Here is a 26,934-nt window from a genome sequence, read left to right on the forward strand (position 1 = left end):
CAAAGCAATTTAGTATCGAGTTTACAAATATCAAACTTTGAATCCTCAAACTTTTAAAAATAATAGTTTTGCTTCATAAATTTTTAAAAAGTATTTATTTTAATAACTTTTTAACAAAAATCTAAATGGCCTTCTACTTCTAAGCTCAGTGTATTAAGCAAGATGTGAAGTAAGATGTGTCAAAATAGTAAATGACTGCCAACATGAGCTTAGTTCAATGGATACATGTATGTATCCAAGAACACGAGGCTTCAGGTTCAAATTTCCTCCTCCTATTTATATTACAATACTTTTTCAAGTAAAAAAGAGTGAAAGACCAAAATTTTGAGTGTAAATTTGAGCTCCAAATTCTCGTATAAACAAATCGACCAAGTTAGATTAGTTAAGCTACTTTTAAAATTTGGGGGAAAAAAGTAAAAACAATATCAAAGGTTTAGGAATTAATACAGCGAGAGGTTATATTTTTGTATATATAAAAAACACCAACGGCCCCACGATGGCTCATCAGCTAATGTTCACAAAAATGTCATCAAATTTCTTTTGGAGAAATAATATCAATTTAAATACTATAATTTATCTTGTGAAAAGATTTAAATACCATAATTACTTATCATGCTAGTATTTCATTATCTATTAATAAAGATAGTATCTAACTATATAACGTAGAGAAAAGGTAAACCTTTTCGTTGCACTCAAAATGGAGAAATATGAATTGGTGTTGTGGTGATCTTTGTATTGGATTAGAAACATGAATTGTATATATATAATAGTTCGAAAGTCTTACATTTCTATTACATCTTACACTTCACAAACAAGTGATTTTAGTGATCCAACCTATAAAATGTTAAATTGAGAAGGTGCTTTACTAAAACAAATGGGGATGCTACTCAACAATTAAGCACCATATGACTAAAAACAGAAGCCGGAAGTAAATTTTCATTTACGTTCAAAAGTATTATACGGGGGGGAAAATACAGCTGGGCATAAAAAGAAAAAACAAAAAGAATAAAATTTGATGTGATTCAAAATATATATTTTAATGGAAGTGACTGCCATTGGTTTAATAGCAATTCTTCAAAAGCACAAATACAAAAGCTGGCTGGCGACTTTGAACGACCCGATCCTGAAATTTCAATAAACTCAGCGCTTGAAAAAAAATAAGCACCAGCAACCAATAAACGATAACACTAATCTCTATTACCGGCATCCACACTTTTGCCTCCGTTGTATCGTACACGATAACGGCTCGTGTTCAGACTGACTTTGAAACATTGGTAGCTCTCACATCTTGTCTCGTGCTTCACAGAGGTTCAATAGTTCCACTTTTAAGTCTTTCCATCCTGGCTTGAAGTCCAGATAGTGCCTTCTCATCCATGGGAAGGACTCCAGCTTGAGCAGAATTCTCAACGCCGATGTGCTCTGATGGTTGAGACATTTGAGCAATCATTCCGGGGTGCAAATTGTCATTTACAGACATTAATGGCTTGCTTCCCGATTCGTGGTTTCCAGCAGCCGCAGCTAATTGCATACTTTTCATCCTCTCTCTTATTGCATCTAGTGTGCCACTCGTTACTGCGTTTTCCAGAAAAATTTCCACTATCAGATCCCCAATAGGAAAAGAAAACATAAAAATACTTTGAGCATGACTAAAAGAATAGTGACGTTTTTACCTCCACTTATGTATTTGTCGTTCCTTTGATCTCCAAGTGAGTAATCAGGCCCGGGACCTCTTGAAGTAATAATCCTATTGTCTTCAGTATATGATGGTGGCAAAGTAAAGTTAGTGGGTTCAGGTTTCACATTCAATGATTTTGCTTCGGTTAAAGAATTAGTATGTACAGGAGACAAGGGTGCAAAATCAGGCGAAGAGTTCATGGAAGCGGGAGGAGGAGTTGACAATGGCAAACTTGAAGGTGTTCTACCGGCAGCTGCATTTCTCTCCATCTGCAATGAAAGTGAATTACATAAATGTAGGTTTGCTACAATATTGGGAAATAATAATATTTTCACGCCACGCACAAACAATAAGAACCAACAAAGTCAATGAACAAATGGCCAAAACTAAACATCGGGGAAATTGTAAAAAAACATCTCTTCAAATCCTCTAATGTTCTGTTAACATGATAATTCCAATGTTTCAGTAGTTATTCACGAAAAAGACAGATACAAACCTGGGCCAAACCATCTCTAATGTATGTACGAAATGCCTCACTAGCATTTTGAAGCTGAGCAAATATATCAACCTGAGAAAAGCAAGACCAGCAGAGGCTTCTCAGTTTATGTTTAGCTTAAATAATTTAAGGCAAAGCAAGTCATCGTCATCCTCTTGAAAATACATCTAGGTCAATCCAAAGCAAGGGATGATTAATATTCTGTAGGTGAATGTTATAGAGCCTGTTACGGTTGCATTTCCTCTGAATGAAAATCTTACCTTTTCTCTGTTCTCACACTCATTATAATTGCAATGTTAAGAGACCGTTCATTACCTTAGGGTAAAGTTGAGTTATTCTATATAACTCGTATAATCCAATGGTACATGTCTGCTTGTCCCCAATTTTCTTGAATATAGCAGCAAGTTCTTGCTGCAGTAAAATGCAGAAAATTAGAATTTGATTGATCTAAGATGCAAGCTAGAAAGGTAAAAGAAAATAAACGCAATAACTTAAGCATAAATGACAGATAAATTCGAAGCCAAATGAGAAAAGTATCATTTTTTAGGCAAAGGCCCAATACCTTCAACTGTGCATCAGCAGACTGTGTGCCAGAAGATGCATTATTTGCTGTTGAGTCACCCCAATGAGTCTGGCCAGCAGGCCCAGTTGATGTCAACATTCTCGCAGCGGCTAAAGTCTACTTGGAAGTAGAGACATCAAGAGTTATCAGTCTTCCTCAAAAACATAATAATAAGAATAGAATTGACCATTTAAATGGTTCTACCTCAAGATTAAGATCAATGTAAGCAAGAATAATTGGCTGTGGTTTCATATCAATAGGAACCATGGAGAGATGACCCTTTATTGCAGCACCACGAAGCTTTACAAGTTCATGTAGAACTGTTTTAACCATTCGAAGGGGCTTATCATCAGCTCCAGCTCTTTAACAAGGAAGAAGAAAAGTCACATAAATACAATGCTATAAACCAAAAGGAAAACCTTCAAAATTAAGATGTATGTTAAATTCCACATGTGCCAATACAATAGAGATACCTTCTCCTAATTTCTTCCATCCCCAGATTTTGTAGATATAAATGGATGCTTTGCAAGATGCGATCGAGATCAACATCGTATATAGTGCTTTGAAGAACCTGTATCACCAGGAAGCAAATTCAAGTATCTGGAGGAATATATATGCATACATGTACACAAACACAGCATTAAAACGTATACCATTCTATAATACAAAATCCAGTTTCTTGAAGTTTTTTCCTCAGTCCCTATTTCTAAAAATAAAATGAAACAAAACCTCACAGATCCAAGAAAAACTAAACAGTTGGAACTCCACTATCGTGGCAATAGAAGACCACAAAAATCGTCCACATCTGTTTTACTAATCAATAATGAAGAGAGAACCATCCCTCTCCATTCCCATATCTAATACTCAATATCTAGAGAAATCGCTCCTTACTTATCTGAAATAATTAGAAAGATCTAAAATATGCTCTAATTCTCTCCAAGGATGGGCTTTTATTTATGGGTAAGGATGACATAAACAATTTGAAAAATGAACCAAACTTTAAATATTTTATAAAGCTCCGCCAATGTTAGCTCAGAGAAACATACAAAAAAGAGTAATCAAACTAATGGGAATAATGAATACATACCTTTGTAAGTTTAATAAGACATTTTACAACCAAATCAGAGAACTTCTGATTTCTGGAAGCAAATGACTCTTTGGACCCAGTTGAAGGCCATCTTGAGGGTTCCAATGGACGCAACAAATTGATGAGTACCACAAATGAAGAAGTTCGATCTGCATTATCCTGTACAAAAAACAAAAACATAAACCAAAGAGAAAAAAACTATTTAAGAACAATTTCCTAACAACACTCAGAAAAAGAAGCATCTTGAGAAAATAATGACCAGAATCTTCAGCATCAAAACATTTAAAGCTTTCAGAAGTTGGCTGCCATCATCCATATGCGGGACTCGTTCATCCAATAGCCACAAAAGAAGTTCTGTGATAAGACTGTCCAGAGTCTTTTCCTTGACAGCATAAGCAAGTCTTTTGTTTTGAAACGTCTGCAGAAAAAATGAACTTTTCAATTAACAAGAAAGGTTTCTTCTTACAAACATAGATAGGGCATTTCATATAAAATAAGTATAAAAAAATTTAATGCATGTTTTCGGTTCCTACAACTCCTGTGTTGAATTAGCAAAAGCATAATTTTTAGAAACCAAATAAAAATTGACTGGTAAGCACCTGCATAAGGGTATTGAGAACATATTTACAGGACCTTGAAGAAGCTCCAGTCAGACTGTAGTCAAAAGTTTTGGCAACCTATACACGGATTAAAGATGCAAGCAATTCACAAAATGAGCAAAAAAATACAAATATGGGAGACTGAAACAGCTCTTTTCGTACTTTTGTTGCCAAGCATAAAACAAGTCTATCAGCATCCCTTGCCAGCTCATCCATTGAACTGCCTTCTGGATCACTGGAGGCTTGAGCCAACTCATGACATACAACTTTCATTCCTTCCACAGACTGCAAAAGGTACCCAATATTGATTTTGATAACTCACATAAAAAAAAAATTAACACAAGATATCTACAATTGGGTGCCAATAATTTTAATATAATAAAATGGAAACTAGATGTCGAATACCATTCATCTGAAAAAGTGATCAAAGGTGAAAAGCCTATTGCTGAATTGTACGTAAATATTATAATCAATGATACATTTCTGATTTATGTGAATCCAATAAAATAGAGAGAATAGATGATTTTCCATGAAGGAAAGTATACCTCTATGGAAGAGTGCTTTTGGCTTAAATTGAAACTATTCCCATTTTAATGCAAAAAAAAGAATCCTTCAGTATGAGGTTGATCATTGAGAATGTTTAACAGTATTTACTTAACATTGTACTAGTTGTTCGACTGTGGTTTTACAGATTTATACCATGGAGTTCAATAGTTTCCACTTTGTATGATAATTTTTAAGTGGATCCCTGATTCACTAGATGATTAATTTTCAACGAACCTCTTACCTCATTGTATTTACAAAAATATTTCAATCTAAAACATAATCCCTAATGTAAGATGTTATTAAAAAATTAAGATATCTTCAGTAGCATTTCTATAGATTTTATAGTATCTACAAACATTTTTCAACGAAACCTAATCCCCACACTCATTAAAAATTAAAATTCTTCTATTGAATGCAGGCAATAATCAATAAATAGTTGTCCACCTGCTCAGGTGAGCCAAAAGAAATAATGTCCATTGCTTCATTCCAGTCTGTGGGCCCATTGGCTGTTGTAAGTGGTTGAGGCACCGATTGTCTCTCCATATGAAGCTCAGAACCATAATTTTTCCTGGAGCTAAACACATAATTATAACCAATAAGGAATCTGAGGCCAACAAAAATGAGACGTTATGCATCACAAGTACAATGAAACATGAAAAACTAGAAAACTGAAGTTGTTTTTAAATCGTTGCAAGAAATAGGCATCCCATCTGAAAATCAAAGAGTTTAGCATAATTTTTCTTTTTATTTCCCCAGAAAATAGAGCATAGCACTCATGGCATCAAGTTACATTACGACACCTCCTTGTTGGTGCAGAAGTGTCTCAAAGATCAGAAATATCCAAATACCTTGTTGAAATTGTTCCAGACATGGATCTAGAAACTTCCCCACTTTGCTCAGCCACTTCAGATCTGGAATGAAATTACAAAAACTAAGATTAAGAAGTTCAAACTATGGGGCAAAGAACACCATACCACAATGAATTTTGTGACAAAGGATCTCCCCATAACTGGAAAACTCAACATAAAAGCCATATAATGTGCCAGGTTCTGTACAATATTCACATACATTTTCTTTTAAATGAGAAACACTAATCCACCAATCCGTTTCATCGAGAAATGTATCAATACTAGCACAAGGATAAAAAGGGGAATGACAAAGTAAAGGTAGAGACCATAGGTAGGTAGTAGGCTTTGGGCGGGAGATCTAAATGGGGAAAATGTAGGTAGAATGGAGGGGAGGAAATTGATATGTCACAAGAATGAGAACAGAGAGGAAGACAACCGTCTGTGACTGTCTCTGCGATTTTGCCCTAGATCTTTTGTAATTCTCTCGACATTTGGTAATGCAAAGGTCAATACCTTTCACAATCATTCAGAAAACAATCACTCTAGTAGGTTTCACTATCAGCGCATGCCATGTCACAACATCAAACCGTTTGAAAAACAAACTACAAATTATTAGGTGTAACAAGGTACATACTCATATTCTCTAAGAGGCCGTCTCATAGCAGCTCTAGCTTCACCAGGTTTCCCTTCCTTCTTTTTCTCCATTTCTCTAACCTGGAATGAGTGCACAATGAAAATAGCAACTTGGTAGAAAATAGACCATGTAATTCGTACTTTTTTTCTTTTATAAGAAACTTAACTTTCATCCAAGGTGTAAGATAAAAAAACCTGAACACTCCACTTGACTATTTATACAAGTAAAATATACACATGCATGATTATTTATACAAGTAAAATATAAACAAACCTTCCACTTAAATCTATCGTCCAACATGCTTCTCTGAGCATCTGTCAGTTTTCCCACATATCTCCACACCTCCTCACCTACAAAGAACAACAAACATTTAGTTACAGCCATTCCGAACATTGTCACAACAAGATACAAGGGTGAAAAAGGCCAAATTAAGATCGATCTCTCGCTAACTCTAACATGAAAAATGATGAAATACATTTTCTAACACGAGATAAATTTTCATTGAAAAGATGAAAAGAGGTATTGCTCAAAGATACAACTCCAGTGAAAAAGAACAAGGATATAAGATACAGAGACCATAACAATCACAAACTTAGAAACTTATTTGGAATAGGCTTCCAAAATATTTTCTTTAAAAAAAACAGGCTTCCGAAATCTTCATAGGCAAAAGAAATCATAATATTCCTTATCAGGAACTTTACTTGACGTTGCAATACAATATTACAAACTGAAATGTATACTGGTAAATAAATGAAGGACAGAGCGTACATGAAACACGTATATGTTTTTATCAAAGGATATAAAGAGAACTTTCCATAAACACACACGCACACACTCAACAACAAACTATTTGGTCAACTGGATGTAGAAAACATGGGATGAAGATTAAAAAAAACAGGTGTAAAAGGGTTTTCATTATCATCGGATTCCTCCCGATGGAGCAACGGCAGGCATCAAAACTAACCAAGAATCTTGTATCCAGTAGCAAGTGTATTTAGAGCAGCTTTCCTAATTTCACCATCACGTTCAGCTGTTAAGCTTGCAACAAGTTGCAATGACCTCAACTGCCCACTAATCTAGAAAAAGGAGGGGAAAACAAGCATTTAGTTGAAACCAAAAAATTCAAATACACAAAATTAGTCAATGTTTCTACCTCAGATCCGTAATTATCAATTAAGAATCCAATAAGGTCAGCACATTCAATCCGAGTGCGATTGTTCTTAGAACGTAAACCCTCAAGTATGTAAGGAAACATTTTCGTTGCAGAGTAAGCCTGTATGATTTGTTTTGTCAGCTCCCGCATTTTTTCCTTCACTTTCTCAATATTGTGTCCCAACTGCAACAGGGTGCAAATAAGTGTCTTTTCCAGATGCAAAAAAAATTAGAATAAACAACAAAAACACTACTGTACAAGTAAACAATTTATGAAAGCAATTTAACATCTCAATATTTGCAAAACAACACACATAAAATTCCATACAATCAACTACTTGAAAGCAAGTCCAGAGCACTATGAACCACCTTCTCTATCAAGCACGGAAGGAAGATAGCCGCTTCAGACTCATTTATACAGTACCCTTCATCCTTTAAGATCTCGAAAAGTTCAGGAAGAAACTCTAACACCTGATTGTTTATATCTAATTAGACATCCCAGATGGAAACAATGTGTGCAAAAACAAATTGAAACAAAATATCTATTTAAGGAATATCAAATCCATACCTTTAATAGACATGTTGTGTTTGATTTACAAAATTGCAGAACAAACCACCTGAGTAGAATATCTAAAACCTCAATAACATCCTTTCCAATTGATGCAAGTGCCTGGAAATTCATGGAAGTTTGTAAACATGACATTTCGAAATGTGCTGTGAAATTAAAAGATGGCATTTCATAGCAAAACACCTTTTGCAGCATCTCTATACCATCAACTTGCTTCTTAAAGTCAGTGCTTAACATCCTTCGCTGCAAATCCTCCCTGAAATATTTCATCATATCATTCTGCATAGAAACAATGATTCAGAAATTAAAAAATGTATCAAAGTAAACATTTGGAAATTAAAACAAAATAAAATTCATTCAACAAGTACAGATTCACAGCACAACTATATCCAAACCTCCAGATCTTGAATCTGCTCTATGCGTGGTTCTTCAAACTTGAACTTACGGACTATTATTCTCTCTCTTTCCTCCTGCCAATAAACAAGTTAATCGAATGAAAAACTAAACCAAATCATTGACAATATCAGATTTGAAGGTTGATCAGAAGAGAAGCACCTTATTTGAGTCCTTGACATTTAACAAAGCCTGTGATTGAACGGCCAAATCATGTGCTGATATTAAGGATTCGGTCCTATTTCCCTTTGAAATGGTGCCTCTCTAAAAAAATAGACGGGCACTGTTAAGGGCAGACAAAAGGGACTAATAGGGTAGCTAAATTAGTTCGCAGATATTAAAAATTCTACGGAGTCTAGCCAAAGAAACATACTGATGATATAGCTTTATTTCCATGCTTAGCAACACCATTTGAAGTGGCCTTTCCAACCTTGATAGCGTTTTTGGATGGCAAGCTTGAGGTAACTTGTTTAGCTGAGTCAAAGGATTCTGCGAGAAAAAAGTTGAACATCTTAATCTTAAACAAGACAGAAATAAAAGTAACCTATAGAGCAAGCAACATACCTTGAAGAGCACCATAGGGTCTTAGTCGTTCAAGAACAAGGGACAAACCGGGCCCACTAATATCCTTAACTACTTTTTCAACCTATAGATAACGAAGACAGAAAGCTCAGGGAATACTCATAACTCAACAGAATAGTAAATGCAGAATAGTTTTCATGATGCCTACTGCTTCCTGTCGCCCAACCCTTAAAATTTCAGTAATGCATGACTCTGCTGCTTTGCGAACATCAGACGATTTGTCCTAAATTAAATTTAATTCCGTAAGGATTACAGAAGGACAAGCATACTATATGCCCAAAAATTCCAACCAAATTGTTTGCAATATAGTACCGTCAAGGCAGAGCAAGCTGGTTTTAGCAGCTGTATGGCATCAGATGAATCATTGATTCCAGAAAGCTTCCTTGACAACCATTCCAAAAGGTCCTTCCGTCCTTCTGCACTGACTTTATTATCCACTAGAGCTAATATCATATAAGGAATCTGAAGGAAGGACAAATTGCTAGTCATATAAAGATAGATATTGATTGCAACTTTAATATGTAGGGAAAAGAAATACCATTTTATCAAAATGGACGGCAGCTAGCCAGGCATCTAAAGCAGTCAAAGTGGCTTCCCTCATATGCTTCTTGTTGTCACCAAGACATTTCAAGACATCTGATAGAACTCCCTGTGCACAAGATAAAACCATAACGAACTGTTGAAGTTCAACTTCCTAAGGGATAAGAAACTAAGAAAATACAATCTAAGGATCTGCGACAAACCTTGCCTGACTTTTCAACAGATGGCCCCATAGCAGAAGCAACATTACCAATGGTTGCCAAAGTTGCCATTACCAAATTTTTATTGCTATCATACAAGCGCCCTCTTAAAGCTCCAAGCAGGTCCGCTGGCAAAGATGAACAAATGAATAATCAACAAACAGAAGACAATAATCAAAATGGAAAAAGAAGAGGAATATGTCCAAAGTCAGTTACATGTCCCAGTAGGTTGAATGCGTTTGTTAGCTTCTTCCAACATTTTATTGACAGCTTCAATAGACTCCAAACGAACCTGAAATATAAGAAAAGTATATTAAGCAATAAGCAGTTCAATAAATAATTTCTAGCATGGTCAACTATTAAACAGAAAACAGTAAACAAATTCAGTGGACCACAATTTTAAAACCAATAATAGTACCTTCCAGTCAGGACTTTCAAAATTCTTCAGCAGTGTAGGAGTGATCTTCCCACTAATATCTTCTCGTGGCAGGCCATCTGTCCCGCTAACAGATGTTGATGATGTTAGTTCTTCTGCCCTGACTGTTCTTTTTGGAGCGGCAGCGGTACCCTAAAAGATAATAGACAAATGAACTCCGAAAAAGGTAGAATCTATATTTGAAGTATGTATCATCTAGAGCCTTGCATACCTCAAATGGATTTTTTTCAAATTCAGTGTCAATTGCAGTAAGTAGTGCAGGTTTCACATCTGAGAGAAAACCTTTAAGATCTGCAAAAATTGAAGGAAGGTTAGAGAAGAGGAATTATATTATCAAGGATTCAAGTTATGGTCCAAGAAACAGAAAGAATGGATCCAGTCACCTGGTCCAACAAATTTATGCACGCAACCCAAAAGCTTAATAGTAACATTCCTTGTAGCCGCAGCACTGGACTGAAGACCCGTTTCTTTACAGAAATCAATTAAATCCTGTGTGATTTATTTTCATCTATTAATAAAAAGGTCATATATAGCAATGAAACCCTAAAATGTTCAGAAAGAAGAATAAGAATTCCAATTTTCAAAGAAGAAGAGGAGCCAAGTTACCTTGAGTTTTAAAAGAGATATACCAAAGTCCTCAACAGCAGAAACCATCCACAACAGTCCCTCACTAAGGACCTTCGGATTTTTGTGCTCTTTCATGATTTTAAAGAGCTAAAAGTTCAAAGGAACAGCAACTTAATACATAGAACATACAAGAATACTGCAATTACATGAAACTTATGTCTACTCCACTTTATGCACAAATGAAAACAAACATGCAGCGGTAAAGAAATAGGTATAAAAGCGCAAATAAGTAAATGAATTGTCATAATTATAATGCTGGTTTATAGACCACAGAAACATACTCTTTCAAAAATAAATCCTGGACCAACTGCTTCTGAAAAAGTCGTAAGGCACTTCATCGCTTGAACACGAGTTTTAATATCTGCTACACGTTCACTTATACCTATCAAGTACATAATATATATGCATTCATATTTTCATTGGTTAACAATGTGGAATAAGATATCACCAAAAAAAGAATAATAATAATGTAGAAAAAAAGGGACATGACGCAAAGTGAAGCCTTCCTATTTTTCTTGCAGCTGAATTTTCTAGTCTTTCCACACTTAAATAAATGAAATTTCTAGTTCAGTTATTACAGCAGTTTCAAGCTAAGGAGCCTTTGAGAAAAGCTGAAGACAGAATCAAGCAGCTATTGTTTGGTCAAAATTGTGCCAACACACACTTAAAAGAACTTTGCCTGGTGTATTTGGTTGAAAAGAAACTAGAGAATTTTCAAATGTAAAGAAACGAGATTGAAATCTCTAAGTTGGCTCAGTTTCATAGGTCTTCAATGTAATTCCTTTTCAAAATATTTTTCTTAATGGTTGTCACCAGTTATATGCATTGGGTTATAATTTAAACCGGGCTGGATTTAACTGCTAATATAGTTTATCTTGAGAATTGTTAGCTTTTCTTCTCTCAAAATTAACCAAATTGTAACTAATCAGCTGGATTGGTGAAAATGAGTTTGCTTACAAAAATTATTCTATCAAGATTAAACATGTTTTAACTATTGCAATGGTCCAAGCTAACCACCTGAAAGGCAGAGTACAATGCACTTTTTGGGAAATTTTTTTGCTGTGGAGGCTATATAAGTAATGACTTCAATAACCTGTTGCTGAACCTGCATCATTGAGATTGAGCACATAAATATATAATAACCCAGCAAAGCAAATAAATAAGAGAAATGTCAAGTAGCAAAGTTAGAATAAAACCTGAACATTTTTCTCACTCCAACCAGGGATAATGCATAGTAAACGAACGAGTATCTCAACTGACGGGTTAAGATCTTCCAAACCTTCCACTTGTTGCTTCAGTGAAGATATTGCTGAAAGAATAAGTTGATACTTTTAAGAAGTTGATGCATTAAAATATCAGTCCGTTGCACATCCAAAAAAGGGAAAGACCCCTGAAAAGTAAAGCTAGAAATATGACGTTGTATGAACCAATATGGCAGTCCCACATTGGCTAACTTTTATTCTTTTAATAACTATTAATAGGTTTTTCTCCATTTAAGCATCACAACTAAAACATAACTGTTGTTAACTAGACAACTAATGTTGGTTAGTCGCTAGGTTTGAAATGGAGAGAAAAGTGAAAGGCAATTATTAATGTAGCAAGATAAATTCCAGAAACAAATTGGTCCTTTAGCATTCATTAGGAGTAAAAGTGACATAGAAATTTTGAGACAATAAGAGTAACGAAGGAAAAAGGAATTTGACATATTGTCTATCTTGCTATGACATTAAGAAGAGAACCTTCAAGTCTTTCTTTCCACACAGTGCTTTTCAACTGAGAAACTGTATCTGCTTCAATAAGAGAACCTAATTTGCTCTCCACCTCTTCAAGGCTCATTTCAGCCGGCTACAAATGTTCAATGAAAGCAGCAAGAACAGTCAATACATAAAAGAGCGGCCAACCATAAACAAGGATATTTTTGTAAGAATCAAAACAATAAAATCTTTTTTGATCTTCTAAAAACTAAAACAAATTAAATATTACAATTCCACCTGGAATTCGATATGAGAATAAACAAAGCTCCAATCAACATTATATTCTTGGAACAAACAAATAAATAAATTTGGAACCATGCAACTGCACACAATCTTGAAGCAGCCGAAGAAACATCAAAAATGCCAACCAACCAAATCCATGAATCGACAGCACATGCTAGACAAGTTTTAGATTACCTCAACATCTTCTGGAACTTCAATGGGCTTGGAAGATTTTGGTGGTGCACCACTAGGTACACTACCATCTGCTTTCTTATTGGTGCCTGATTTTGCCAAGTTTCCTTTTTTACTAGAAGGCTGGAAAATAAAAATAAACCTATTACGATATATTATAATGACAAGAAAGTACTGCATAAAAAGTGAATAAATTTCTTTGCCTTCAAAACCAGAACACTTGTAAATTTTACTCACAGCTGCCTGTGCAGGCCTCTTTCCACTAAGCATGCTGGCTGCAGATTTTTTGACAAATAAACCATCTGAATCCTGCATAAATGTTTGATCAGATATGTTACCATTATATAATAACTAAGAGAATAAACAAAAAATACTTGAAGAATTTTCTGGAAGGAAAAGTTAAATTATTGATGAAAAGAAAACAGATACTAGCAGAATAGAAAAGGAGAAAATAGGACCAAGACAGACTAAGATAATATCATGTGGAGACAAACCAATACAAGATCCAACTGATTGTTAACAATGAAGGCAAAGTAAATAGGAACCAACATGCCAAAACCGGAAGAGAGAGAGAGAGAGAGAGATTCAATCTGGAAAGTTCACATCTTTGATGACAACTTATCATTTTACTCTTTATTATTATTTTTTATTGTTTCATTATAACTAACATAAATACAAGTGCTTTTTCTTTTTCTAATCATGGAATTTCACATTATCACACACACATTGAATAGATCCCACAAGACAGCCCAACTTGACAGGATTAAGTATCTAAATTCATAGAAAAGCATATGGGTTTACAGCTATGACCCTTAAAGGCAACTTCCATGGTTTAAAGCTATGACTTGTAACCGTAAGGTATACGCCTAACAGCTTGCCCATTTAATCAAGGCACCAAGTAATCCAATTTGTATATGATATAGAAATGAAACGTTGTACCCTCTCATTTTCCCAGAAAGCTTAGGTTCTTATATTAAAAAATGATATAGAAATGCATCATTCATTTGGATTCATAAACAGTTAAAGTTTAAATCATTTTAATGTAGACTGCTATTAATAATATTTCATGAAAAACTATATAGACTAAATACAGCAACAAAGCAGGGAACATAGGTAGAAACACATCTTAATATCTATGACCTACCGAAACCGATGGCATGCTTGCTCCAGGAACTGGGTTTGCTGCATTGCCACGAGACATACTTTAGAAAGTTGACATTAAATATAGGAGAGCAAACTTCGTCAAAAGTTGTGTGTGAGGTGGTGGAGGGGGGGGGGGGGGGGGGGGGCATGAAAGTTAGAAAATCAATGAAAGAAATTTTGATGAAGTAATATTAAATATTTAATCAAATGTCGAATTACTAGAATGTCAATAACCTGAGCCATTAGAGGGTACGCTGCTTTCAGAGCCCATAATCATCTCAGATAATCTCTTCCTTCTCACATCATCAAGTTTCTCCACGGACTTCTCAAGAGGTCTCATGCCAACCAACTATCATAGTGAAAGAAGAAAGTTTGTTAAAGCAGCCGTAATGTCATATCATAGTCCATACCTAGTTCTCTCTTTTAAAACATTCTGTTACGGCTAGTTTAGGTTGTGATTTTACCTGTAATTGAGTTACTATTGGGTTAATGGGTTGGGTCTTTTATTATTGGGCCAACTAGTGTAAATGCCCAACCTTTTGTATCCAATTGGTTTTTTAATAGAAAATTTGGTTATTTTGGTTAAAACCACACGGAGGCAGAGAATTATCTTTTAAAAGTACATAAAATATATAGTTGACTAAAATTACTTACCTTAGCTACTGCTGCCAAAGCCAAAAATGCAGCATCCCTCACTTCAGGGGTTCCATCATTAAGGCTCTAAAATGAAGAAAACAATTTATATTAAGATTCAATAGTATAAACAAAGGGGTAGAGCCTAAAGAAAGGGAATAATAATAGAAAGTGTTAGTAGTCCATAGTCAGACACATACACATAAAAATGACATGAGCATTAAGTAGCATAGTTTATGCACACTGTCCATATGAATAAGTAATGATACTTGTTCAAAACGTTTGAAAAGAGATTTAGCTTTCCTTTCCAACAGGAAACTAAATTGTTAGGATACTAAACAAAATTGCTCGGCAAGCTTCAAGAAAAAGAGGGTTTAACTCGCTAAGTGGCAACAATCACAGAAATAGAGTAGTTTGCAAAATAAATTACAAGGAAGCAAAAGAAAAAAGAAAAAACAGAAGGAAAAAAAAGTATCCCCTCCGTATATATCCATGTCATAGAACTGTCTTGCTTCTCCCTATCAGAACTTCCCATCTCACAGCCTCAACCATGAAAAAAGATGAAAGAATTGAAAGAGAAACAACCGTGAAAATTTCTGAAATAGTTAAGAATGCACAAGATGAAAACCAGAAAAAGAAACAGAAAAAACAATACTGAATTAACTATAGAAGAAGCATGTGATTCACTGACCTCCATAAATATAGGGACATATTCCTTATGCACCTTCAGGATAACAGCTTTGTTACTAGTTTCAATACAGAAAGTAACCCAGCTTAAAGTTGATGAGCGCACAAGAGGAACTTTGTTTTTGCTTGCTGTCTTGACATCTGCAAGAAAAGTATTGATTAAAAATCATTGCCACCATGTTCAACTTGGGAAAGAATGGCAAAAAATTATTCTTCAATTGAAAATGATATAAGGTTTAATTCCGCGGCTTTTATGTTGAGGACGTTAAAAACATCAGCTTTTGGAAAGATAGTTGGTCTGAGTCAGTCTCAACCCCTTGCACTTCCTAGATGTTTTTCCTTATCTTTGAATAAGGACGCTTTTGTTGCTGATTATTGGTGCACCGTCAGTCACTCCAGGAATTTGGGTCTAAGAAGAAATGTGTTGGATAGTGAATTTGACAATGTGACTGCTATTCTGGAAATTCTTCATTCATGGGCTCCAATTGGTGAGCGCGTAGTCTTAAATGGAAGCTCAATGCTTCTGGAAATTTCACTACAAAGTCGACCTTTCTAAACTTAACCAAAAGATCTCCCACTATCGCCTTACACTTGGTGCACAATATTTGGAGGATAAAGTCCAGAAAAAGGTCAAGTTCTTCCTATGGTCTCTAGCTTATAGAAGCCTTAATGCTCATGATATGCTCCAAAGAAAGTTTCATCATGCTGCTCTTAATCCATCTATGTGCTGCCTTTGGTTTAATAATGAGGAGACCTCAAACCACTTATTCCTGCACTGCGATTTCGTATGAAAGCTGGTCTCTGATCTTCAGAACTTTCAATCTGGATTGCTGTCTTCCTAGCAAGTTTGATACTTGGATGATTGAAGGGCTCAATGGCAAAGTTTTTCATCCAAAGGGTAACATGCTGTTATGTTGCGCTACTTGATCTCTTTCGTGGAGCATTTGGAATGAGTGAAACAGTAGAACTTTTTGTTTCTTTTTGGACTGTGGTTCACCATCCAGCGTCTTGGTGGAGTACCAATTACACCAAACACTTTTGTAATTATATCCTTTCTATGATTTTCAACAATTAGAAGGCTCTTATTTATTAGTTTCTCTCGACCCCTGCCCTTAGACTGATCTCTTTTGTTTTTTTTAATATATCCGTTTCTTGAAAAACAAAAAAGGATTGAAAATGATATAAGGTAAATTAATTAGGGATGAGAGACAAAAGTTTGAACAGCTAAAACTATTCTCATTTTTCTGTCTTTTTGGATTCTGGTAAGCATCCACGCAAACTAACCAAGAACACCATATAGTTCTAGAGAAATGTGTTCACGGAGAAACCTATAGGATATCATTTTAATAATACTTTCTGTTAGTGCAACAATTGGAGGGCATTCTAAAGGATCTATTACAATATCAGATAAGGTTACAATAATTTAGACCTAAAACCTCAAGGACATTTGCCTTTGTAACTTTCACTTTCATTGTTTAAGCAACCAATAGTAATGGAAATAGTCTCCTCATTTTCTCCAGCCAAGTTTACCACGAAAAAGAAAGTGAACAAGTATTGGTAACTGTGTCAAATAAATTGCCGCAGAGGCAAACCTAAAAAGTTGCTATTTGATGAATCTAACAAATTGAACTCACCTTCAATGACGTCAGAAAGACTTAGGCACCCAGCCTTATGCATCGCTTGGAGAGTTTGAGTTAAGGACTCCATTAGAGCAGGTTTTTTTTCTTTTAATTTTTCCTATAAAAACAATGAGAGCAAGTTGTTAAGCATGCTATGAAGGCGAGTGCCAAAAAGCATAAGAAAAAAAAATTATTAACAAAATTTACCACTAACATAGAAAAAAGATATAAATCGTTGTGGCATGTAAAGCAAATATATTGATTGTGATATCTATAATAATTTACTGGAGGAAAAGTTGAGCTAATATACATACAAGTAAAACTGGCAATAGGAATCGTGAACTCGCAGAAAAGTTAGCTCTGAGGCCTCTGGAAAGATTGCCAATAGCTTGAATGGCTTCAACAGCAACAGCAATGTTCACATCCGTGATCAGCTGCAATGTTTTTTCAATTTTTTGTTGGTAAGTCAAATAGTGGAACCGGAACTCATTTTTTATGCATGTAAGTTTTCTTCAACAAGTGCAAGCAAATTCAGGTATACGGCTGTCCAAAAAAATCAATTCAATCTCTGGGAGAGAAAACAGGGCCACGTGGAAGATATCATACCTTTTTTAAAGTTCTACAAACTTCTGAGAAGTCACCGGGCGCAATCTTTCTTGTTGAAGCAAGTTTGCTCAGTTCAGCAACAGCCTCTTTTCTTTCTGACCATTTTGTAGCTTTCTGAAAAAAACAAGGATAAACAAATAAGTTTGTGGGGGTAGTAAAATTAGTGCAGTTCAGAACTACAAACATTAAGTTTAATGGTTGAGTACAGAATATATATTTGAAAAGAAAATATATACTGTAAGACAAAAGATTAAAATCACCAACCACGCCATCCCAAAATCCTGACTTCTCCAATGGAGTCAATATGTCTACTGGATCAACAAGATCGTATTCATCTATTTCCTGAGGAACTGACAATTGAAGTGTATTAGTCTTTTTTCAAAAAAAAAAAAAAAGGAAAATGAATTTTTTGTTGATATAATGAAAATAGATTAATGCTCAAAGTGACATTAACCTATGAAAGGGAAAATAGAAAAATAAGCAAAAAAAAAAATTAAGTGTATTGGAGTGTTAGAACTAGAAGCTTGTGACTAATAAATGCTTTGTTCAATACATAGCATTAAACAAACAAAAATTAATCAATAAATGAATAAAATAGTCACACAAACTTCTGCATACCATCAGCTACAGATTCTTCAGAAGGTCCTGTACCGACAGCCTCAGAAGTATCTTCCTTTTCTGGTTCTTTGTCTTGCTCGGACCTAACTAAGTAACATAATTAATCTCAACACAAATACAATAAAGAAACCTTTAAAATGGTTGCTATGGAAGAGGTACATATAAAAATAGCTAATTTGGGATTTATATAAGAGACATGCAAAATCCAGAACTAACTACAGAACACTGATCATCTTGTTAAACGACAAAGAACATCTTGGTAAGCAATCAATAGAGAAAATGTTAGTATTGAAAAATAAAATGAAGTTCTAAATTTGAAGAATTTGAGGAATTAAAAAAATCATTTGAACAGTTTAAAATGAAGTAGAAGGAAGAACAACAGAGAAGGAGCTGAATAAAAGTTAATTGGAGTAAAATCACAAATATTATGATACATTGGCTAGCATTAGCAGCAGACGCTGAATTTTTTGTGGTATTATGCTATCATTATACCTTTGCAGCAAAAAGCTTCATACAAGATAAGCACCATAAGTTTAGTCGTCCACCCACCAATCATCTGTATACCACCCACAATACTCTACAGCTTGCTTGTCCTCTCTTTCTCTACATTTAACTTTTCTCCCATTCTTTTACTCTTTTATCCATTCCTCCTCTTTTTATTTTACATATGCTGTCGACTACCCCCATGTTTCTTCCTTTCATTTTGTTTCCCTGGGGCAAGCCCCACTAATAGAATGCAAGAAGCATGTGTACGTATAACTCATGAGAGTCTTCAGAAATAGCAAAATTTTCAAGTTATTCTCAAATTAACAATCCAATGAACTGTTGACACAGCGACAATATTCAACTGATCATCATAACTATGTCAGACTTATTTACAATTTAAAAAAATTATATCTTAAATTGATAAAAGAAAATTTACCTTGTGATGTATTTAGTTTGTGCTCACTGTTTAGTTACTGTTACTATCTTAAATGTGTTCTGATATTTTAGAAGCTGTATAATTAGGCTGATGTAATTTTTTTGCTTTTGGGTTTTAGTATAAAAATCCTTAGTTTGTCATTTTGTGTTTTTTAATAATAAAAAATTCCAAAAGAAGATTTTTGGTCTCTTTTACGTGTTTTCTGTCCAAGAACACAGACACACACCAAACACACCACCTTGAATCTACCATCGGTGTTAGCAAACCCAAAAAAACAATTGCCAATGTCCTAGTAAAAATAAGAACTGGTTCATGCAATTTCACCTTTGTCACCTCATAGGCTCAGATAAGAGTTTCAATAGTTCCTCTTTGGTTATTTCCTCAATAAAGATAATTTCATAGAGTATTAGAGGACTTAGGTTCCTTCAAAGTGATTTGTTTTTCTTTTAGATCTTCAAAATCAGTGCCTAGATATGGTCATAATTCAGGGAGATAAATATCGGAACGGTTGACAGAAAATGGGTAGATCAACTTGGACCCAGTTGGCAGGCAAATGAAGGGTGTGAATCGTGACTGCGAGAGAAAGAACAATATTGTTGAAGACCTTGGTATGCTGAAATTACATCTATTCACAGTGTGGCGACGCAACTTCTCACTCATTATTTGACAGGTTATCTGTTTATAAGGAATCGGACAATCTATTTTTTAATTCCTGGTTTTTAAGACTAGCTTTTTTCTTTTTCCATGATCAGCCCCAAAATAGCTGTGAGTATCTAATGAAGAATTTTATCAAAAACTAGATTAATTGGTGCAGCTATTTGGATCTTAAAATTAGCCTTCCGATTCCATCCATGCAGCAGAGAGTGTATCATTAGAATTTTCTACTCGTGGATTTATTTTTTATTTTTCGAGGAAAACAACAATTTAGAGATTCCTGCTTATTTTCTACCATAAGAAGTTTCTGAAATTTTAGTTAGAGTGAAGCTCCTTCTGAAGATTATCAGTTGTGTCTTTGCTTTGTTATTTGTTATTTGTTTTTTATTGTTTGACTTTTATCTTCTTATATTTTTGGGCCCTTGTTTCTTTTTTACTGTATTGTCTTCCTTCATTTCCAATGGAAACTTGTATCTTTTTATCTTCCTTTTCATATAGCAATGAAAAGTATTTCACGTCAAAAAATGTCATTTAAACCACAACCTGAACAATATATTACATTACTTAAAGAAGAAGAAGAGAAAATCGAGAGGATCCAGCATAGTAGTAATTGACATGCTAGCCATTCCAATGAAAGAAAAAATGAAGTGAACACGGCAAGTGAATTATGGCAGCTTAGAAAGCATGAACTAGTCACTATCAGGCTAATAATAATATATTTACAAAAAAAATAGTGCACTGGCAAGAATGTAAAAGGACTAGATGTTAACCTTATTTTTCGAGAAGGCCTAGCAGACCCCGTGACATTGACAAGCTCCGCCTCCAACTCTTTTTTCTGAAAATTCAAGATTAAAAAATTATATTACAATAAGAAACTGATAAAGAACGTTATATAAATTATTAGCCATCAATATTGATCATACCATTGTATCCCTCATTTTTTCAAACAAAATCGACTTTACTGGGTCTTTCCCAATCCAACGACAAAGCTCAAGCGTCAACCCCTTAGAAGATGCACGAACATTTTGATCTTGATGGTCAAAGAGTTCTGGAAGCATCTTTAAAATTCGTTTTGGAGGAACAACTTTTGCTCCAAAGTCACTATTTTAGAAAGGAAAGCCATAGATGAATTACACAGTAAAAAGTAAAAATAAATGATAAAATTCAAAGTACAAACCTCAAAGCTTGAAACATGACATCAATAGCAGGTACAACTGCTTTTGCAACTTTATTCTTTATAGCTTTCTCCATTGCATCCTATATTAGCATAAGCCTTCTAGTGAGATACAAGAACAAACCTCAATGCATACATATATACATATATATCTTCAAATTAATTGAAATTGCAGTTTGTGTTTGTTTTTCATTTTTAAAAAATGAAATATATAAATGCGATCCATAGAAAAGAAAATCCAGTTCACCAGAAAAATCATGCAAGCACACAGAAAAAAATTTAAAAGTAGAAGAAGAAAGAAAGAAGCAAGATAGTTTGTATTGAGAAACAGAAGCCCATGCTAGACTCAAAAATATACCCTAGTACATTGAATCGAGGAAGCCATCAACAGACAAAGTGAGCTTAGCACCATTAGATGGACTTCATAATATTATGCTTTGGCAGCATAAAAATCAGTGAAACTTTTTAATTGGAAGCAATTTTAAACTTAGCCTTCAGTGAAAGCAACAATCAATATAAACTCTCTTAATTTTTCTTCAATAAATTCAGTTTCTACTTTCCAGTCATCAACGATGTGTAACTAGACATCAGCTGATCATCCACTTCACTCTCCAAGAACTCCCATCTATTGTGAAAAATGGAATTTCTCAAAAGGTTTGACTTTACCAAGCCCTCGTGTACAAAGTTCGGGGACCTCTCATGGTGGAGGACATCTTAAATAAACACTGAAAATGGGGACCAAATCTCATTGTACAAAGTTTGGTAGTCAAGTTAGCAAAATGATCAAACATCGAAAGTAGGTTGCCTAAATGGTTTTGACAAGGGCATTTGGTTGATCTAAGGAAAAGGTGACCTATACACCAAACCCTGAATATTAGTAAAAGATAAATCTTTTGAAGGCATCTTTCTCAAAGGAAAAAAATATCTTTTGAAGGCATGTACACATTATTGTCATTTTCATATAAGAGACCAAGTTCTCATGAAGATCAAACAAAAAAAATAATAGGCAAATTGGAAACTAAAAATAAAAGGCAAGGGCCCAGTTAAACAAACAAGGGACTCTAGCAAGGCCACACCATAAGGCCTCTCCAGCCCGATGTTTTTAAAGGCTCAAGGCACACTAATGCACAATGGTCCTCTAGAACCTAGGCGCAAGGCACACTAATGCACAATGGTCCTCTGGAGCCTAGGCGCAAGGCACACAAAAAGGCGCGGGCTTTTTTTCATGAGGCGCACTATATATAAATAATATGTGTGTGTGTGTGTGTGTGTGTGTGTATATATAAGTATATGTATATATACATATGTATCTACAAAATTGAAAGGAGCAACAATGTATAAAATATAAATATATAAGCAAGGTGGAAATGAGACTTAACTATAATGTACAAAGTATTACAATATTAGTTTTCAACCCAAAAAAACAAAACACTAACAGAAAACTAGTCAGCATTCAACAACAATCAAAATATATATAATAATTTATTTTTTTATTAAACTCTAGCCCACATATTCTTGAAAAGCACATGCCTATTGCGCCTATTGAGCCTCAAAGAAGCACCCTTCTCACGAAAGAGGGATGATGAAGATGTCCTCCACCATGAGACTACACCATCATGGTCGAGCCAATTCCAATGGAATAGTGCACGAATGCATTATACTATTATTATTATATTTATTATTATCGGAAATAAACAAGTAGTTTCAAAATTAACTTTGATTACAACATTAAAATGGCAGATAAGTTTGAAGTTTTACCCCTGGTAAATTTTAAAAAAATAATAATAAATAAATAAAGCCTCCATTACCAGGAAAACATGTAAAAACATCCAAATAGTAAAATTCTCTATAGGTTTCATTAGCCACTCGCAATCCTAAAAAACTGTTATGTAATGAAAGTACATTTTCTAACGCAAAAGATAAACGGCTAAAATAAAAATGCCACATTCTGAAATCGATGATTGAAGCTATGAGATGCATAGAAAAAAAAATTACCAGGAAAACATCCGCGGCTTCGAGTTCTACCCACAACATAAAAACTGCTTGGGCCTTCTCCACGGTCTTAGGTCTACCAGTTAAGCATTTTGCAACAATTGCGTCACAAGTTTCTTTGGCAAATCTATAAACGAAAATTTCCAAAAGCAAACACAATCAGAACATTCACTGATAACTCTAAATCACCAGAAACACAAATGTAGATGACTAAAAAAAGTTACACGTTCAGGTAGAAAAACAAAAGAATTCCCACCTCCCCGCATCTGCGTCAGCAGCTCGTAAGTAAGCAATTAACGCATCCAGTGCCTTCTCTTGCACTGGTGCATTAGAATCCGCAACGGTCTTCCTAAATAACGGACCTAAAGAAATGAGAAACAAAATGCATGAGCAAAGATCTATAGCAATCAGTGCACTCGATCGTCAACACTGAGCTCCAAAGCCACGATACCAGATCTAATAAGTGGAAATAAACCTAAGTAGACTCACCAAATTCACGGAGACGAGAATCCTTAGGATCCGTAATGGAGTCGCATACGGCAGCTAGATCAATGTTGGCTTCGTTCCTGACCTTCCAATTCTTGTGGGAAAGCCGATCCTCCCACGGTAGTTTCTTCGCCTCCTTGAGCAGTTTCTCTTCCTCCGACATTTTCACTAACTATTGATCCTATCTACAAAAAGAAAAACAAATGCAGAATTGGCTCTATCTCTACAATCCTCTCCGGCAAATACCTGCAACAGGTAGAAGAGAGGAGGGTGGAGGAACAAATGCTTGGAAGCGATGCCCTAAATCGGAGGAAACAAACAGAGAAGGAAGGGGAGGGGAGAGAGAAGAAGCGATGGGGGGAGGAGAGAGTGGAAGAAAGAGATTTTGCTCTTCCCTTTTTTCGTTTCTCATTCCCTGTGAGGCAGAAGGGTATTTTGGGGTGTACGCATTCGGGGAAAGCCATTTCCCCAGTCGTCGGCCTGCACCCGTGTCAGCACAAGCCAATCATAAAATGACAACGTGGCAGTAAAAAGCGGGTGGTGTTGCCAACATTTATCTTGGCGCGTGAAGTAATTTTATATTTAATTTTACAATGGTTGAGCGGTTCAAATTGTAGGGTCCATGGGTGGGGTCCGAAACAAAGCTATAAACAAGACTATAGTGAGACTTGAAGGGGAGCGGATACTGATCCATTCCAACTGCCCGTTGGATTTTCTTTTTTGTATTAATTCTGATTTTATTTAAATTAGGCCATTCGCGTTTTCAAACCCTTCAAAAGCTCCCAAATGCCCATTTTTCCAATTAACTCCCCCTCTCATTTCTCCGTTGTTATTTTAAATTTCTTCTCTTTCCCTTCTCTTAATACTATTTAACAACTTATCAAATTAATATTTCCATATCAATCAATAAATCATTTTTTTTAATATTCTTTCACCAAAAAAATATATAAAAAACAAAAATCAATTCTTTTTTAATATATATTGTAATTTAATTATTCAAATACAAAAATCGATGATGTGATGGAGCACGTGTCACATCTCACCCCACCCTTGATTGGTATGCATGATGTGGCATGAATTGAGTATCTCTCACGCGTTAAATGTCTTTAGATTCTTAAGCTTACTTAATTGCCTGGTAATTTTTCTTTGTCTTAACTTGGAAGCCTAATTAAACTTTAGGCGCTATGAATAACTTAACCTTGAATGAAGACAAAACAATCTTTGTTAACCATTACAAAACGTTTTACAACAAGCTTTGCAATATAACACAAACACAACTCTTAAAATTTAAAAAGCAAAACAACATGCATCTCTTATCGCCTAGCAAACTTTTCACATTTTCCTTATTTTGGTCTTAATGTTTGATGTCCAAAAGATAAAACTTTAAAACATAAGTCATAATATTCAGTGAAGCTTTAAGAAGTCGTTTTTGTGAAATACCTTTCGTAATATTATTTTCATAAAACATATCAAATCACATAAATTCATCTTTTCATATAAACATGTCATTTCACATCTCTCGTCAAATATACATTTCACATGTCACACGTTAATCGAGTCATTCCTTTGGCCAATTATAACAAATTATTATTTATGCAAGGGATTTATTATCCCGCATTTAGACTACTTAAATTGTCTTTTCACCATCGATACATGAGAATTTTTCTTGATTAGTTACTGTTGCTCAGTCCGCTAAACACAATGCAATCATTTTCTATATTGGTCAGCTTCACTCCACCATACAATCTTTTTCTACATGTATGCCTTTACATTTTTTTATGTTCACACAATAGTTAGTTCATTAATAGGAAGTAAGTCGATTGTTTGAATACCATTTCATGATCACACAAACTTAAAACATGATTTAAAACATAATAAACATGCTTAAACCATATAATAAACTTTGGTTATGAATCTCTTTGAAAACATTCACGTCGAAATCATCATTTTAAATCAACAATACTTTAAAATATTTTGAAATAAAAAATACTAAGAATACTTAAATACTTAACCTCAAAATGACTCTTTTCCTATTCTTCTTGCGCATACACGATGGAAGCATTTAAACTCTCGAGTTTTCCTCTAAAAAAATATTCATAATAACAATACTAAAAAAGTTGGCTAAAGCTCTATATTTATACTACTTCCAAATTAGCTTAATTACCCTTAAAATCTTGTTAGCTCGCCAACTCATACTTTTAGTGGTGCACGTGTTAGCTTCAGATTTAACTTAAACATGCTTATAAGATTTTCGAGAAGTTTCCTTACTTGAACTTCTTATCGCAAAGTCTTTATTCTCTCGTAGTGTGCATAACAATACTTTTTCTACTAAGAGTCTTATCGCATAACCTTGTTTTCTAGCGTACTACGTCAAATCACCAATCTCTTACTGCCCCAACTCCAATCAAAACACATTCTTTTAACACTTAGCCAAAGTTTTGCCTTTCTTAGGTGCGAGTCTTGCGGTGTTAACCATATGTATCAACCAACTAAATACGATGCACGTTCATTTGGACTTGATTGATCGTTTATGCATATTTTATTTTATTTTCTCCACTTCAATAATATCAACATCTATACTTTGTATGCATGATATTTGATAAAAATAAATAATTGACACATACAACAACAAAAACAATAAATCCATGAATACACACAAAGTCATAGTTGAAAACGTGACAGTGCAAGTCCAGTAAAAACGAGTCAACACCAGTCATACCAAAACGTCCAACAGTGCATGTTTTACTTATATTGATCTCCAATAGATAATATTAGGTATAAGATACGACCCTACAAGACCTCCCATGGTGCATGCTTCACTCATTTAGGTACAAGATACAACCAAAAAGGTGTTTGGTTTCAACATTTATGAACCTTATACAAAAGATCTAATCAACTATGCCTATAGATACACCGTAATAACTACTAGGAGAAAATAATTTCGTAGACCAATATACCATATCTTTAAATATTTATAAACTCACCGCGACTTAATACCTAGCAAAAACAATATGTAAAAAGGTAAAAAAAAAAAAAATGGAAAAATAAAAAACGAGGCTTGAAGATTTCACGTATTTAGCGTAGTCCAAATTCCGTATCCCATAATTTATTTACTAATTATAATTATCTTCATAAACAACGGTCCAACGGATTCTTAAATAACTGTTTATAGATAACTAACACAGTTTGGTCAATTAATTTGAGTGATTTACACTAAACAACAATGGTCCAAGTGTTTATTTCCCTATAATCTGAGTAGCGGACGTGGACAGATCTTTTTTTGCAAA

The 26,934-nt window shown here is 34.6% G+C and overlaps 1 protein-coding gene across 1 annotated transcript; it reads right to left on the reverse strand.

Annotated features, from left to right (window-relative positions):
• Nucleotides 1-881: 881 nt before the first annotated feature.
• On the reverse strand, nucleotides 882-24,048 carry LOC101207953 (protein MOR1). Its single transcript, XM_011660034.2, has 54 exons — nucleotides 23,651-24,048; nucleotides 23,418-23,523; nucleotides 23,165-23,288; nucleotides 21,173-21,252; nucleotides 20,919-21,096; nucleotides 20,766-20,830; nucleotides 18,420-18,502; nucleotides 18,066-18,151; nucleotides 17,802-17,915; nucleotides 17,510-17,629; nucleotides 17,211-17,313; nucleotides 15,581-15,717; nucleotides 14,911-14,976; nucleotides 14,491-14,605; nucleotides 14,258-14,295; nucleotides 13,351-13,422; nucleotides 13,117-13,236; nucleotides 12,685-12,790; nucleotides 12,142-12,254; nucleotides 11,963-12,050; nucleotides 11,227-11,327; nucleotides 10,925-11,032; nucleotides 10,702-10,807; nucleotides 10,530-10,609; nucleotides 10,301-10,450; nucleotides 10,099-10,174; nucleotides 9,886-10,010; nucleotides 9,681-9,791; nucleotides 9,455-9,604; nucleotides 9,291-9,365; nucleotides 9,125-9,206; nucleotides 8,934-9,049; nucleotides 8,723-8,824; nucleotides 8,563-8,637; nucleotides 8,351-8,446; nucleotides 8,168-8,269; nucleotides 7,969-8,070; nucleotides 7,601-7,783; nucleotides 7,412-7,523; nucleotides 6,721-6,797; nucleotides 6,448-6,527; nucleotides 5,814-5,876; nucleotides 5,410-5,539; nucleotides 4,582-4,704; nucleotides 4,420-4,497; nucleotides 4,080-4,238; nucleotides 3,821-3,979; nucleotides 3,207-3,304; nucleotides 2,938-3,094; nucleotides 2,734-2,850; nucleotides 2,487-2,582; nucleotides 2,172-2,243; nucleotides 1,671-1,944; nucleotides 882-1,572 (listed from the first exon to the last, which is right to left on the reverse strand). The coding sequence occupies exons 1-54, from the start codon at nucleotides 23,808-23,810 to the stop codon at nucleotides 1,301-1,303; spliced, it is 6,081 nt and encodes a 2,026-aa protein (XP_011658336.1). The 5' UTR covers nucleotides 23,811-24,048; the 3' UTR covers nucleotides 882-1,300.
• Nucleotides 24,049-26,934: the final 2,886 nt, after the last annotated feature.

The sequence above is a fragment of the Cucumis sativus genome, chromosome 6 (assembly GCF_000004075.3).
Source record: "Cucumis sativus cultivar 9930 chromosome 6, Cucumber_9930_V3, whole genome shotgun sequence".
Taxonomy (NCBI): domain Eukaryota; kingdom Viridiplantae; phylum Streptophyta; class Magnoliopsida; order Cucurbitales; family Cucurbitaceae; genus Cucumis; species Cucumis sativus.

What these genes read in the sequence shown, in the direction of transcription:
- LOC101207953 (XM_011660034.2), bottom strand. Translation starts at nt 23,810, where the DNA reads ATGTCGGAGGAAGAGAAACTGCTCAAGGAGGCGAAGAAACTACCGTGG. An exon ending in ATGTCCCTATATTTATGGAG is followed by an intron (nt 14,977 to 15,580) that starts GTCAGTGAATCA and finishes TCTTCATTTTAG; the next exon opens with AGCCTTAATGATGGAACCCC. An exon ending in CAGGATTTATTTTTGAAAGA is followed by an intron (nt 11,033 to 11,226) that starts GTATGTTTCTGT and finishes TTGAACTTTTAG; the next exon opens with CTCTTTAAAATCATGAAAGA.